The following is a 16,604-nucleotide window of genomic DNA, read 5'->3' as shown; positions in this document are numbered from 1 at the left end:
AGAGCATGACGGGCTGTAGCTCTATGGAAGAAGGAAGACAATGGTTCAGACATTGGGGGATTGTGGGGAGAAGCACTGGTAATGTTTAGGGCAAAGAGATGTATTTAAAGGAGACTAGGGAGCAAGAGGTAAAGCAGGGAGGGACAGGAAGCATTACCTTGTGTTTGCTGCTTGGTAACTGTTCAGTGAAGACGAATCACTGTATTGTGAACTGAAAAGGTGGGAACCGCGGCCCCCTTGGACAGTTAAATGAAATGCTTTTAACCCGTGATGCAGGTTCACCTGAAAGAACTCGGAAAGATGCAATCTAAACAAGCCTTTCACCGTAACACGGCGGGCATGCAAATGCTGGTGGAAAGCCAAAGCGGGAGGGAGAAGTTCACTGAAGAGCAAAGCCGCCATTGCTAATCAAAAAAAGCTCTCGGCATTGCGTGGCGGGAGGGGGCGGGGGGAACGTCGAGGGCAGGCAGGATGACTCAGGGGAGGGGGCGGAGCGGGGCAGAGCGGCATGTGGGTGTGAACAAGCCGGGCCTTTGAAGTGAAGCTAAGCTTCACTTCAAAGGTGTCGGAGGAATGCGGGCGGCTGTGCACGCGCTTTTAAGCTCAATGCACATGCGCATTGAGCTTAAAAGTCACGGGCACTGCAAGGAATCGCCACGATTCCTTGCATGTTAGATAAAGTCTGGATGAGCCCCTATAGTCTCGCTTGCTCGATGCGCATGCGCATCGACAGGCGAGACCTAAAAAGGGCAAGGTCTGATCAAAGTAAGGGATGTACTGGTATGACAAGAGGCATCTAGTAGCTTAAGGAACATCCTTTGGACTGACACCATAGACTTCTCTTAACAACAGTATTACAGCAAGGTCATAGTTGGGCCTTCTGTTATAGAGACTGTTGTACTCAGTGCAAGGTGGGTCGAGACTGATACCAAAACTGAAACAGAAAATATCCAAAGGACTTGGACACAACAGAAGTCTTTCCCTTATGGAGACCAGGGCAGATGTTACACTGTAGGTGGATATGGACTGCAACAGATCGTGCACTGTTTTTGGAATGTAACAGAATACCAGTGCGGGAAGAAGAACCAGAATATAGGACAGACAAGAAAACAAGGAGACAGGGAGAAACACAATACAAGGATTTTTGATGACTTTATGAAGAGGGTTTCTGAAATCAAGAATGGGAATACATGAATCAAAAGCATGCTATACCCATCAGGCACTGGTACATGTTATGAACTGCTGGTACATGGAAACTGGAAGTAGGATTCAGAAGAAGGAACTCAAGGATGTACACAACATACTCTAAAACAAGTAATGCCCATGAGGGTATATATGTGATATAACACAGGAATTCAGAACAAGTTTAGTACAGGAATATCTGGCGAGAAAGAATAGGCAGAAGGAAAGGTGAGAGTGAGAAGCAATGAAAAACATAAAGCACAATGTTGCTCAGGGTTGATACAGGAAAGCAGGACAATGGAAAAAGCAGTAGCAGAAACAGGACTGTCCTCAGGATTTCAAGGTTCAGCATTGCGAGCTACTGGAGAAGAAAGCAGGAGCTCTCAGCAATGGCAGTTGAAGCAAAATTCTGAATGCAGCAGCCAGCCTTGAATCCGTCCTCCCAGTTCACACAGTCTTCTCTGCCTGAAGGAGTGCAAAGAGGTTCCGGGAACCAACCGATAGTCACACGAAAGTCCGCAGTGGAAGATGGATTGGATCTTATTTCGGAATGCAGTAGTCAGTCAAGCACTGGAGCTTTCCTATTTACAAACAACTCCATGCTGGAAGTGGTTCCAAGTATAATAAGCAGCCGCGGCTGGTAGTGGGAGTACCGGCTGGGCGGTGATGGGGGGAGGGGGGGCAGGGTGGGGGCTAGTAATGTATGGAATCCGGACCTTAACTGGGGATGTATGACGTTACAATGCACACTTTTAAAACGCATACCTTTACAACACATTTTTTACAACGCAACATCCATTACAACGCATGCCATTAAAAACGAAATTTTAAAAACTACATTTACAACGCATTCCATTACAACACATAATACCTTTACAACGCATACCATTGCAACGCATAACATTACATTGCATGTTTGGTAAGTATTGGATAGTGTAGGGGTAAAAATTACTATTCTAACTCCAGGGGGTGCAACAGTAGGGTAAGTGTTGGATAGTGTTGGGGTAAAAATTAATATTCTAACTCCAGCGGGTGCAACAGTAGGGTAAGTGTGGGATAGTGTAGGGGTACAAATTACTATTCTAACTCCAGGGGGTGCAACAGTAGCGTACGTGTTGGATGGTAATGTTATGCGTTGTAATGGTATGCGTTATAATGACTGAGTTGTAATGACATGCGTTGTAGTGGTGTGTGTTGTAGTGTCATGCGTTGTAATGGTTGCGTTGTAATTGCATGCATTGTAATGGATGTTGCGTTGTAAAAGTTTCGTTGTAATGGTAGTGCGTTGTAAAAGTTGCGTTGTAAAGGTTGTTTCCCTTAACAGGTAAGTAAACATAAAAATAAATAAAACGAATTTCGTTGCACGCACTGCATCACCAAATGCGATGCAGTGCGCACAACAACATTTGTTTTATTTATTTTTATGTTTACTTACCTGTTAAGGTCTGGATTCCATCCATTATTAGCCCCCACCCTGCCCCTCCCCCTCCCCACGTCACCGCCCGGCCGGTACTCCCACTACCAGCTGCGGCTGATAATAAGATTCACCCAAAATCTCCTTTTCAGATCCCATGCCCGGGTAAGAAAAACACAAGTACCATAATGGATTAGTAGTTGATAAGCCAACCCTGGAATGAAATCTGAAGTGAACATGGTTTCCAGAAGGGTATGGAACACCTTGTAATGAATATTGCAGTGCAGCACAGGTTCCAAACTAGTGTTCACAATGGCACTAGTCTCACAGAAGGTCTTCAAGTAGTACCACCTGATGACAGGATCGAAGGATCATGACATCTGAGGCCACTTGAAATACCTTGTGGCCTGGAAAGAGTATGATATTTCCGAACGTTGAGGAGAACATAAAGATTTTATTCATGCCACCAGGTTGGTGGAGAAATTCAGTAGACAGTATTCATTTAAAGCAAGATTATTACACCTGGCTTTTTCAGCGGGTTTAACCACAGACTTACTTTTTTTTGCACTCCTACTTTTTAACCTGTTTTTATTGGTTTTAGGACTCCGGGCATTGTACCACTGCTGATTAGTGCTAAAGTGCATATGCTCAATGTGTAATTTGTTATTATGAATTGGTATTTCCCTGACTGGCTTATTTGATTTACTACTGAGTCCATGGTATAGTGCACTGTGTGTGCTGAGGGCCTGTAAACCAAATGCTGTTAGTGGGCCTGTAGCAATGATTGTTCCACCCACACAAGCAGCGTTGTAAAAGGTTCTCAGGCCTTCCACTGCAGTGGCTGCATGCAGTCTCTACTACCATGTCAACCTGGCAAGTTCACCGACTTGCCAGGCCCTAAACGTCCCTTTTATAACATGTGAGTCACCCCTGAGATAAGACCAAGGTACCCCTGGGGGCAGGGTGCAGTGTATGTGAAAGGTAGGACATGTCCTGATGTGTGTGGCTTGTCCTGATCGTGAATTACTGACAATTTTATTTTTCACTATTGAAAGGCTATCTGTCTCAAAGGATAGAATGGAAGTTTATTTATAACATCTTATAAATTTAACTTTCCATTGGGACAAGATAGAAAGTTGGCGTTTAGTATGCTTGACCTCAGAATATAGAAATGTATTTTTTAGTTAAGGTGATTTATATATTGTGTGTTTGAAATACCACTTTTAGAAAGTAGGTATTTGCTTGCTTAGCCATCCTCTGTGCCTCTGCTGGTTTGTGTATTGACTGTGTGGCTTTGGAGTGAGAGGGGCTGGGGAGGTGTATTCTCTCAGATAGGCACTGGGGGGGAATCGATCTGTGTCCTGCCTTTCCTGAATGAGTCAGGGCTGGGCTGAATAGACATGGACTGCTTTCAGAGTAGCACCTGAATAGGCCCGGTCTGCATTTAGAGTGGTGATAGGAAATTTCCCTTGCACCTAAATAGGCCCCATCTGCCTTACAAAATGGTGCCTCCACCTCCTGCCAGGCAGCTGCACCAGAGAGGACAGAACTGGTTTTGGTTGGGCAAAGAGCTTCTCTGCCACAAGAGAACAAAGGAATTTGTGCTATAAAAAGTGGTGCCCAGACCTCTGAACTCAAAACTACTGCTGAACTAAGGAACATGCCAGGAAGAAGAACCGGGAAAGCTGGAGGAGGAGTACTGCCCCTGTGCTGTGTGCTATTGGGGTTGGAATGCAGTGGTTCCTTCTGTCTTGGGCAGGGAAAGGACTGGATTGTGCCTTCATCATCCTGCTGTTAGAGTTTTCTCCAAGGGCTTGAAGTAATGCTTGCCTCGTTTTGGAAGTCTCAGGGATAGAAATAACTTCAAAGATGACTTCTAGGAATCAAGAGGAACCTTTGCCAAGGAGAAGAGCTGGAGAAACTGAGGAGGAATACTGCCCCCCTGTTGTTTGCTGTCTGGGGATGGCCTGCAATGGCTACTTTCTGCCAAGGAAAGAAGGACTTTGCTGTGTGCTGTGTTCCCTGCTTGAGGAAGATCTCTAAGGGCTTAAAATAGATCTTGCCTCCTGTTCTGAATTCTCAGGGACACAAAGACTTCACCCCCAGTTTCCCCTAAACTCCTGTGCTGGGAGTTCTGACCTGCTGAGAGATGCCAGCCAGTTTTCTGGTTCTCTGGAGGTTGTTATGGGACTGGAAACTGCAAGAACTGTGAAAATTGACACATCACCTGTTTCAGATGCATCGCAGCGTTGTGGGAAGAATTTTCTGACGCATCGCTGCCGCCAAAGAATCGACCCAGCGCCTGCTCGCAGCTGAAATGCCTGCCATGTGACAAATCCTTTGCACCGATCTTCGACGCCCAAGATCACTGCAACGATTCTGGCACATACCCTGTGGTGGAAGAACCGACGATTCGAGGGGATGTGGTGGAAATCATCGCAGCACATCCTGGGTCTTCAAGCATCGCATCATAGCGGATGGTCACGCATCGCATCAAAGCATCAAGTCTGATGCATAGTTGGGGGACTCAGTAAGAAATCGTTGCGTCACCTCCCCACGCAGTAAAAAAAATACGCATCACCTCCTCTCTGGTAAGGAACTGACGCATCACCTCACCCAGTGAAAGGAAGCAAAGTATCACCTTCCCTGAGTGTAAGGAACCAAAGCATCACCTTCCCTGCTACCCTTTTTGCATGTATTTTTCAACACATCCAAGGTGCTTTGTGTAGAAGTGTTGCATCCAACATTTTCTTGGAACAGAACAGTTTCTGCCTTTTAGGAATCATATTGTAGTCCTGTATTGTGGATTTGTGTCGTTTTGGTCATGCTTTGGTTTAGATAAAGATTACTTATTTTTCAAACTAGTGTGGTGTCCTTTGTATTGTTTTCACTGTACTACTTTGTGTTCACAAATGTTTTACACACTGCCTCTGAGATAATCCTGTCTGCTCGTGCCAAGCTACCAAGGGAGTGAGCAGAGGTTATTTTAGAATTGTATCCCCCTTACCCTAACTAGGAAGAAGGGTCCCTTCTTGGAAACATGGTGCAATCCATTGCCAACTTGAGACCCTCATTTCTAACATACTGCCTCTGAGATAAGCCTGTCTGCTCTTGCCAAGCTACCAAAGGGGTGAGCAGAGGTTATTTTAGAAATGTATTCCCCTTACCCTGACTAGGAAGAAGGGTCACCACTTGGACAAAGGTCCAAACCATTGCCAACTAGAGACCCCCATTTCTAACAACTATAAAACATTGTTCCTGGGGTAAGCATGCATCGAGGGTAGGAGGGTACTTCCAAGAAGCAGGATCAGTGACAAACATGAAGAAGTTGGAAGTGATGTAGAACAGAGTTGTCGAACCTAAGACAGTCAGGATCACTCAACTGCTGACTTCCTTGGGATGCATGCCTACTCTATTCCTGGAGTAAGGTCATTTCAAGGGCTGAAGGGTAACCCCTTTTTTAGACTTGAAGAAACCCCTTAGCTCAGTGTCTGGCTATATATTGCATGGCTGCATTTGGTTTTTATATTCTTGCTATACATCATATCCATTTTGGCGCTCACTGTTTAATGTTTATCCCTTTCGATTCCCTCGGCCCCTTCATTAGTTATCTCCTTACTATTGATCTCTCAGTTGTCTGTCTGTTAACCCCAGTTTCTTAAAGAGTATTACCTGTATGTATCTAGCTATTTAATGGAGCCTTTATCAGATTCCTGGTAGGCCCTTTATCACCATTTCATCATCTGCTATTGGAAATATTAAGCCTTGTTTTGGTTGTTAACTGTATGTTGTATCCAACTGGTATCTAGACAGACCTTCTGCCATGTGTCTTACATGTGGCCAGATCTACCCATGGTTCATACAATTATGCCAAAGTGATGCCGTCTCTTGAAACCGGAAATATCTTGGAGAGTGAGCTCCAGTCTTGGCTTTCTCTCTTACTTCCAATCCCTGTTTTTCCCCAGGTTGCTGAGCCTGATAATACATATCACTCTGTTCACCAGTACAGCAGCTAATGGATGGCAGGGGCGTTCAGTTGGACCACAACTCTGAAACTTGACATAAACTTAGGCTTGGCCTGTAATTCATGACTGGTCTCTCAAGATAGTTTCACTTATTAAGTGAATAGCACACTTTTGTAATGATAACCTGCTATTTAAAGCTTTTCAGCTATTGAATCTTCAGCTACAGATTTACAGTGCTGCTGCTTTAGCAGATGTCCCAGAATTTTTCCATTTCCAAGGTTTTATTTGCACATTCATCTGAATCATTTAAATTAGGGCTAGCATCCAGGCCGCCATCCATAACCATAACATGTTTAACCACAGAGCTCTCTATACTGTTAATTTGATCTTTTCTAACAAAATGCTTTTTTGTGAATGCACAATTCGAGACAGATAGTGTGTGTGTGCACTTTCAAAAATCATTCAAGATTTTCCCACTTTTCAGTTTCAGATTCTGTTTTACTCATACTTGGGGTTAAAAATAATTCGGTAATGGAGCACTCTGTTCTTACAGTGTTGGGTAGATGATTCCTCTTTATCTGCACCTACTGGTTAATATATTATCCCTACGTCTACCCCATTCGTATTTACACTGAAGTGCATTTTTCCCTCCAAAGGGATCACCTGCTGCACATTCTCAGGTTTCTTCTTCAGCTTCAATTCATGTCTCTGCAACAGAGGGAATGTCACATTCAGATATCTCCTGATGTTGGCTTAGTCCTGGAAGGCCCCTTAAGTAGCAATGCGCTTTAGAAATCTTCACAAATAGAATAGAATAGCTTCACTGTGGTGCAGGATGTAGCACAATGACCATCCCACAAACGTTTTGCTTTATAGGTGCTAAGCAATGTGGGCTTACTCATTCAGGTTTTAGGAGGAAGGCTCTAGTTCAAATGCTTTCGAAGGGCACCAACCCCCAGATGCATCAACCACCCATTTTGCGATTCTTTAATAGCGATTCGCTATTAAGGAATAGCAAAATGGAATGCATCAAGAAATCACTAAATAGCGATTTCTTAGAATTCCTTAATTGTGACTCGCAAATTGCGAGTCGCAATTAAGGAATGCCTCCCAATTCATTCCTATGGGCCAAGAGGCCCATAGGAATGAATGGGAAGACAATCTCAATTTGCGAATTGCAATTAGTGAATCGCAAATTGAGATTGCGATTTCAAGGGTGCAGGGGTGTCCAAAGGACACCCTGTTGCACCCCTGAAATTGATCTGTGCACATATGTTGCGCACGCACATTCCCTTAAGGCATGTGTGTGCGCAACATGAAACTTTGAAAAAGTTTTTGCAAATTACCATGAAGTTGTACTTCATGGTAATTTGCGTGTCCTATTAGCGAATTCGCTATTTTTAAAACTTTCATGCATTGCATTTAAGGAATCTCAATTTGAGATTCCTTAAATGCAAATAATCGCAATTTAGAGATTTCTCAATTTGCGATTTTTGCATTTGGGATGATGCATCCCAAATGCAAAAATACGGGTCGCAAATGGGCAGATTCTGAGAATCTGCCCCTTTGCGAGCGGATTTTTGTTTGATGCATCTAGCTGCAAGTTCCATAGATAAAACTGATCATGAATCATTAAAGGAGATTTGAATGAGAACAAGACTAGTATATTATCAAGCCATATAAGTAAGCTGGTGATGAGTGTTCAAGATCACACGTTCAGAGTTACGATTTTACCTGGTGTGGCAAATAAAATTTTATATTTGGTTATCTAAGGTTCATTTCTCTTTCGGTGTCCTGCAAAATATCTTTTCTGTAATATGAGGTGAATCAAAAAGCAACAAAATACTGCAAAATGGATGCACCACGTGTTTTTCCACATGAGCTATTTTTAAGGAATACTTCCTTATAGAGGGGTGCCTGCAGCCGTTCCCAAAAAAAGGTGTTGACTAGTGGCCGTCATGTGGAGTAATGCATCATCTCTCTATTAGGGTTAATGATTTACACTTCCCCTTTGTTATCGAGTTGTCACAGTAGGCTTCTGTAACTGTGAACATCTAATGTCAAAATTGTCAATGGATGGGGAATATTAATTCTGCATTGTTCTAAATAGCTCTGGAATCTCACAGAATCACAACAATGTCTTCCACTTTTGAGGAACATATTGAATAGTCTAAGGTAATGCAAAGTCCATTTGTTATTTTTAATTCATTAAAAAAAACAGTACACCCTATAGAAAAAGAAATTGTCCGTTTTTATTTTGTATACATTGCACTGAAAATTTACATCATACTTTTACAAATTCTCTTTTCATAAAAATATATTTCTTTACAAAAGTGTATGCATTAATATAAGAGGAGTAGCCAGCTGTTGAAGAAATCTTTGTTCAAACAATATGTTTAATGTATTAATTTAACATTGATTAATAGGTCCTATTTATTGCAATCATTTTAAGAAACAAGAATAAATAGCAACAGGTGAAATAAATCGCAAAACAACATTTAGCACAATGAATTAATTCTTAAATAGAACAGCATGATTTACTTTTCTAAAACATGTTTTCCTTTGTGTAACCAAAAATTCCTAACAGCAGACCTGGGTAAATGATTTTTTGGTAGGCACTCTGTATGATGGTGTTACAAAAGAATGATTGAACAGAGTTAATTATGGGCATTTGGAAAAGTAAGGGATGATGTGGTGGCCTTTGCTCCCTGGAATACAAAGTGACCTTTTAAAATGTTCTATTTTGAGTGATCTACATGGATTTGTGTCTAGGAAGTAACACTTCATTTTAAACCCATTTAGTAAGGATCAGTAGATCTTAGTAGTCGGTCTAATCTACCTCAATAGCTATATTTTTGGGGAGGGGCACCCTTTGTGCTGTGATACAGTGAGGTTTATTAATTATTGACATTATCCTAATTGCAAAATGATGTCGTTTTTGCAGTAGTTCACTGCACTTCAAAGAAAATCTAAAATATTTGCTGATGGCATGACAATATCAAGATATTGCAGAAATTTATTTATAAATCTCCCCGCATTTCTATCCTTTGTTTTGTTAATTACCCATATAAATGAGGATTTGTGATGTGTGGTTAATAATAAATAGGTAATACATTGATCGGCTCACATTCACCCTACTAGTCAATTCAAAAAGAGAGAAAAATTCAAATGGATTCACAGCACAGTTGTTCACGTTCGTTCATTTAATTTAAAATACATGGAATGTTATTAAGATACAGCATCTTGATTTTTTTAAGGGGAGGTTGGCATGAGGCAGATAGGTCAGTGAAAGCATGATTATACACGGTTCTCATGAATTCATTCATGGAGTAAATGTTTTAGTACTGTTTGCTATCAATCTAGTTAATATCTACTTAAGCTGTTACAGCTAAACAAGCCAATTCTGTTCTGATTAAACAGGATAGAAACTTCAGCATTTTGAGGGTGTATTTCAAAGAGAAGTGCCATTTGAAATGTGTCTTCCATTGTCTTCAGGTGCACAGCCTCCATGCCAACCAACTTTGCCTCCCTTTATCTGTGTACTCCACAGTTGGGTCGTGTACACCCAGACATTTTAACTTTCTTTGATTTGTTTGTTTTTTTGTCTTTGTGGTTACCTCCTATTATTCGAGCAGATTTCTTCCTTTTTGGGAAACACTGAAATTCCCACGCATACTTAGGGTATGCAAAGTATACCTACAGTCGTGGATATAGCTGGACATTTCAAACCCAATTTGTGCACTTAATCCCAACATTTCTGTTGCTAAAGTTTAATGGGCTTATTGTCTCTTAAATGTTCCTTATCATTGAATAAACTTTTTTGAATGAGGACCGTTTTTCTATTTATCATTATGTGAAGTTATGTATTTGCACTCTCCTTTGAACTTTAAATAAAAGTGCAATACAAATGGAATACATATAATCAAAACTTTCAAATGCTGCTCATACAGGTACAACTATGCATGCTGTTTCATCTTGTATTGTGGGTATCAGCAAAATGAATTTAAATGCTTCACTGGTCTTCCTAATATCCTGCATATATCCATTCAATACACTATTAGATTCCTGGAGGATTCTTTAATAGATATGTGAGCTATCCTGTTTCTGCCTTTATTATTTAAAAAATTGGACCTGCACAGATCTAAACATAAATCTTTTAATCAGCGGCACAATTAAACTTGATTTGCAGTATTTTTCCACATCGCCCTTTATATAACTCTACATTTCTCATTAATCACATACACACATTCTAGATATTTTATACTATTGTGATCTCTCCTTAAATGATAAACCCAGGTCCCTTTCCTTTTTGATGAGATTTGTCATCTGCTCTCCAGCATGTACATTCTCTAAACTAATGACTTAATCGAGGACATCAATGGACATTGGTAAAGACCAACCAGATCACTCCATCAGCATTTATTTGTGATTTCCTGTGCACTTCCAAATCTACTAAGGAACACTAGATGTATATACCTTCATATGCCCCCACTTTGTACCACACATTGCTGAGAGACACATAACTGGGCTATGCTTTCTGTGGAAGTAGGCGTAAGTAGCGTAATTTGCGATGTGTAATTATGTGAAATTACTGCTAAATTACATCACATGACACTAAATTATACAAGGAACAAAACCCGGCATTTTGGGCTACTTTCTTCGCACAAAATACACTCTTGCATCCAAAGTAGAACCAAGTATGGATTTTGGGCTAAGAAAACAGTTTTTATGCAACAGAATACAAACAGGAACGGCCAGCAGCTGCTTACTAATTTTGTTGTTCCTGTGCTCCTGCAGTAGGATTTCTGTGTCAAATTACTCTTAATTACACAAAAAGGTGTAATCACATAATTTTCAGTAATTTCATGACAAAACTACCAAAATAACTCTCAATACTTAGATGTGATTAAAGTTTTGTCCAGACCTAGTTTTCCGTCAATGTATGCCTAGTTTATCTAGCTATCATATAGAAACACTGCAATATCTTTGCCTAGCACCAAATGTGGGCAAAGCTACAACTTGTAACCTTCCAAAGGCATTTGACTCTCTAGATCCATAGAATTTTATCATTATAGTCCATTAGATTAACACTGCTTTAACTTCTAACATTCACCAAACCTTTGGCGATACTTAGTTGAGGCAGTCGAAAGGCAGGATACAGAATCTTCAGAAATAATTCCATATTACACTTTAACAGTAGACATAATGATAGGAAACCTGTTACATCCCCTTTTGCCATGTGCTCCCTAACACAAAAAAACTTTTTGGGAGATTTTCCATAGAGTTTACTGATTTTTGCTTAGTGGACACATTCTTTGCTGCTAGTGTGCTCCATATCAATAGGATAATGAAAACACATCTCACTTGGTGTAGTCTTTGAATTACATTTTTTTAGTGTATCTTCACATAAAGAAAAAGTTATCTACTGCTGCCCCAATTAAGATTTCAAAAACTAAACACTAATTCCTAGAGATTAGACTGAATGTTTTTCTGTCACAAAATTCAACTTTACCTCACCATATCCTGTTTCCTTACTGTTCAAACATTATTGCATTGTATTTCTTAAAAAACATCAGATCTTATCCCAATCCTGACAAAGCTAGGTTTTGTACCTTAAATCCCATCTTTAATACAGAGAATAAATTCTCCAGTGATAATAGGACGCAGAAAATTGTGCACAACTTGATAGGGATGTAAGTGCTGATATGTATCAATATAAGTATCATGAAGCTGAAAAAATTAATTTTTTAACAAAGTTAAGATCTAATTTCCTTAATACTCCCTAATTGTGATCTAACAGCAAACCTATAAAAATGTGATACAGTACCTAAACTGCTAATATTACTGCTAGTCATTAAGACATTTGTGAGAAAAGCCTTGTATATAGTTTTATAGTTTTTGAAAGAGCTCTCTGAGCTGATTTACAATTTCATAACTAAACAATGTGTTGGGAAATATAACATTTTCATAAAATATAGTGAAATATAACCAATGTAGTACACCACAACTTCAATTCAAATTAGAGATATTATCCAAGAGATTTTTGATTGAGAATGTTGTCATGAGTAAGTATTGAATTAATGCTTTTGAATCCTCACCTTTTGTCTTAATGGGGCTGGGATAGGTTTATGGGCTTGTTGATATTCTAATTAATTTTCATCCACCAGCTGATTTGTAGTCATCTTATTGGTCCCTGAATTGCATTCTTAATCTTAAACCATGGCCTCTTCTTTACACTGTGTAAATAATTGTTTTTAAACTGTTTTTAAGATAGAACTCTATTCGTGATCTGGAAAATAAGCACCTTTGCTCTTTTGAACAAATGATTGTTTTTAACCGTGTATAACACAACAAATAATCAATTTTATTTGATCTAATGTACCAATGGGTTAATTAATCATGCAACAAATAATATTACTTACTTACTTGGTGGAGCCACAATATTCAGTTATCTGGGTAAAGCCATAAACTATTGAAATGTACAATATTTTTTTTTATTCACTTTTTACATGAATTAACAGTACATCTGACATGTCCTTCTAACTGAAAACATACTAGTGTACTTTCCATTCTGATTATTCTGCAATCCTTCTGTTGGAATTTCAGTTGTTTTCCGTAAAAATGAATACAGAATGTGTAGAAACTATTACAGGCTGTTAAACTTCCACATTTGAAGAAATATCCTTGAAATTCAAAAGTATTTTATTTCGAAATTTCTATAGTTCTACAAAATTCCTAGTCATTTACCATTCTTAAAATTATTCTAGAGAATAGAAACACCCCTCAATCGAAATGTCATTGGAACATATCAGACATTTTATAAGACAATTCAAAGGGCAAACCCAAGTTGTAAATATTGTATTCCCATTTTAAAGACTTTTCCACGAGATGGAAACTCTGTTTTTTCAGGTTATTCCATAAAGAAATTTGAGGAATCTCTATAAAGTCTAACACCTGATGTTCATGTTGCCCCTACGATAAAAATACAAACTGGTATACTTAGATTAGTAAAGTAAAATACTTTCCATGTGGAAGAATGCTTTGTAGGTTTCTGCTTTGGTACCACTGTAAACGGTCAGTGTGTGGAATATGGAAAAGAAACACAATTATTTATTATTGTATACTCTGCATCGTATGTTTTTGTTATTGAAGAGTAGTGACATCAAAAATAGACTGCAATAAGTTGGTTATTATGTACTGCTTTTACATACGTATTGCTGGTCTCCCATATATTTATTTGCAGATATGGTGTTATTCCCATAATACCCCAGTGTTTTTATAATTAATTATGCTATTCATCATTGTTGTTGGCTTTACTCCTATTGCTTTACTCTCAAGGTTGTTTTTTTTTATTTTCCACCACTATCCACTATCCATAAGTGATTGAAAAATATTTTAGATTTACTCCTATTGCTGATAATTGTTGGTTAGCATTTTTAAAGAACAAAATAGCCACATTGTTTTCCAATTTAGAAATGGAGTACTTTTGAAATGCAAAATGACTTCTGATTGGCATGGACCTAATGTCCTCAATTATTAAGCATTTTTTTCATGATGTAGCAAGCACGGAAGTGATCAGGGCAAAATATGAAAATGAATATAGATGGATAATTTCTCTTAGGGATGACAAAGCATAAAGGTACCCTTAAGTGGCATTCAAAACACGATTACACACTCAATGACACAAATTGAGTGGTCTTCACGGATGTGGAAAATAGTGACACATTTCATATGCAACATAGGACATACATTTGTAAAGAAATAATATATTAAATCTTTCGGGTTGTTAAAATATCAGGTATCTTTTGCCTCTTGAAAGTATAGCTCGTTTTTTCTATCCTATGTCTTTCATTTTTTTCCAGACCGGCTAATATAGTTTATAAAGCACAAAAATAGCAATAGTGGATGCTCCTCCAATATATGCAAATAAGTTGTTTCAATAGAATAATCTTCTTTTTCAAAAAAGAAATTAAAGTGTGAGCAAGCACTCATGGAGTGCAGCACCTCGTCAACACTCTCCGTGGCAAGCACGAAGAATGAGTCTCTCTCAGTTCCTTTAAAAACATTCGTCTCTCGTTCTCCAGGAAGGTTGGCCAAGCAGTCCTGAAACACCTGTGCTTAAATTGTAGCAGTGAACCAAAGCGCACTGTCTTCTGTTTCAATAGCCAGCTTCCTGAAGTCGACAGGCTCGTGACATCATACCATTGTGCAGACAGTGTTCAAGTTAGGGTCGAATCGGACAGCTTTGCCCTCCACAGACTTGGCATTGGTATCATACATGGGGTTCTCAAAAGCAGCTTGGCCATTGTTATTTTCATGTACAGCGCATCCCGTGTACTGCGTCTTGGGGGCAGTCCTGTTGGAAAATACAAGCCAATGGTGAAGAATGTCAATATTACTAATGTATATAGACATCATGTGGAAACACTGTACATGTAAAAAAGAAATAACATTTATTAGCTACAATTAAGGCCATTTGTTTATTGCACTCTATTTTCTTCCGGCCGAATGTTACAATGTAAGTTTCCTGGTAGATGGAAACGAGGTAGCTATGCCTCTGGGCAAGTGCTAAAAAACAAAGTTTATAGGAAAGTAAATCACACTATGGGGCACATTATGATGGAGGATTTTCCGCATCCTCCGGGCCGGCGGAAGCCACCGCCGGATGCGGAAAATCCTCTGCGGACCCACCAAAGACCCACCGCCACATTAGGATGGCTGGTGGGTCCTGGTTTCAGTCCACTGCTTTTCTGCCGCGGTTGACTTACAACCGCGGCGGAAAAGCTCTAATATGGTGGCAGTGTCTCTCAGACACCGCCAGACATATTAGGATGGCGTAGAAGAGATGCTTTTCCGCGGCGGGTTCACCGCCGTGGAAAAGCATACGGATCTTCACTCTGGGGGCCCGTTGCGGGCCCCTGGGTGAAGGGAGGTGGGGGGGTGCACATGGGGGGGTACCTATGGTACCCCCCTGCATTTACATGCAGAAAGCGGCAGGCACCGCACGGTGCCTGCCGCTTTGTGCATGTAAATGCACTGCTTGATTTTTTAACATTGCCTCAGGTACAGCTTGAAGCCGCACCCGCCACAATGTTAAATATAGAGGATGTGACCGCCAGGGTGGCGGTCACATCCTAATTGCACAGGAGGGAATGCCGCAGCACATGCGGACGTTCCCTCCTACACAGGGATCGCGGACGGATGCAAGTCCGTCCGCGATCGTAACGGGCCCCTATATTCGGACAGAAATAAATGTCTTTACTTAAACGCAATTATGATGATAATCCATAATTTGTCAACTTAAAATACGTTTCCATTTTGCACCTTAGAATGTACAACCTGTGTGTGTGATTTAATATGATGCCCTGACTGCAACTGCAGTAATGTAAATATATTTTTGTCAAAAGACGGCGATTTCTTTCGCAGTAAAGAAGAGTGTATGTATATTCGGGATGGTTTCATTGTAAAGATGAACAAGATCTGCATAGACAAGAATGAACATGAGTAAAAATAAAATGCTTATACAGTATATGATTTATAGACTAGGTAGGTTATGTTCACAAATTATTACATTGGTACCTATTTTCGAGCCAATACATATAGATTGAGGGAAGAAATACTGCTCTATAAGTCATATAGCAAGAGAATTACAAAAAAACCTGAAAATTATTTTAAAGGATATGTTTCTCTTTTATCAAGTCAATGTTTAGTCTATAGTTTGAATACACTTAATGTATTTTGTCTTTAAAGTTCCAATGCAAGCTGCTTATCACTTCCACATTCCCTGCCATTGAGGCATAATGCTTCCTGGCCACATGGGCATAACAGGAAGAAAAAGCTGCATTACTCTCAAAGTGTAGACCAACTCTTGATGTATCCATATATGAATAATGTACATCATTTTAGGATTTGTAGTGCAATACATCCTTATAGTAAAGTACCACATAATGAAAAACTGGAGTCTTGTTCGTGGGTGTCGCTGGTACTAAAAGTGTAGGTTTGATATCTGTCCTTGCCTGTGGCCTGAGATCAGCGGTGCATGA

General features: G+C 39.8%; 1 protein-coding gene across 1 annotated transcript in view; it reads right to left on the bottom strand.

The window, feature by feature from the left end:
* Positions 1-8,811: 8,811 nt before the first annotated feature.
* The window catches only part of CSMD3 (CUB and Sushi multiple domains 3), a 3,006,114-nt gene continuing 2,998,321 nt past the window's right edge, over positions 8,812-16,604 (bottom strand). The window contains exon 71 of the mRNA XM_078686868.1: positions 8,812-14,917. Coding sequence (XP_078542994.1) covers positions 14,758-14,917 — 160 coding nt within the window. The 3' untranslated portion in view covers positions 8,812-14,757. The remainder of the gene's footprint in view (positions 14,918-16,604) is intronic.

The sequence above is a fragment of the Lissotriton helveticus genome, chromosome 4_1, assembly GCF_964261635.1.
Source record: "Lissotriton helveticus chromosome 4_1, aLisHel1.1, whole genome shotgun sequence".
Lineage (NCBI taxonomy): Eukaryota > Metazoa > Chordata > Amphibia > Caudata > Salamandridae > Lissotriton > Lissotriton helveticus.
This window is presented reverse-complemented; position numbering and strand designations above follow the sequence as displayed.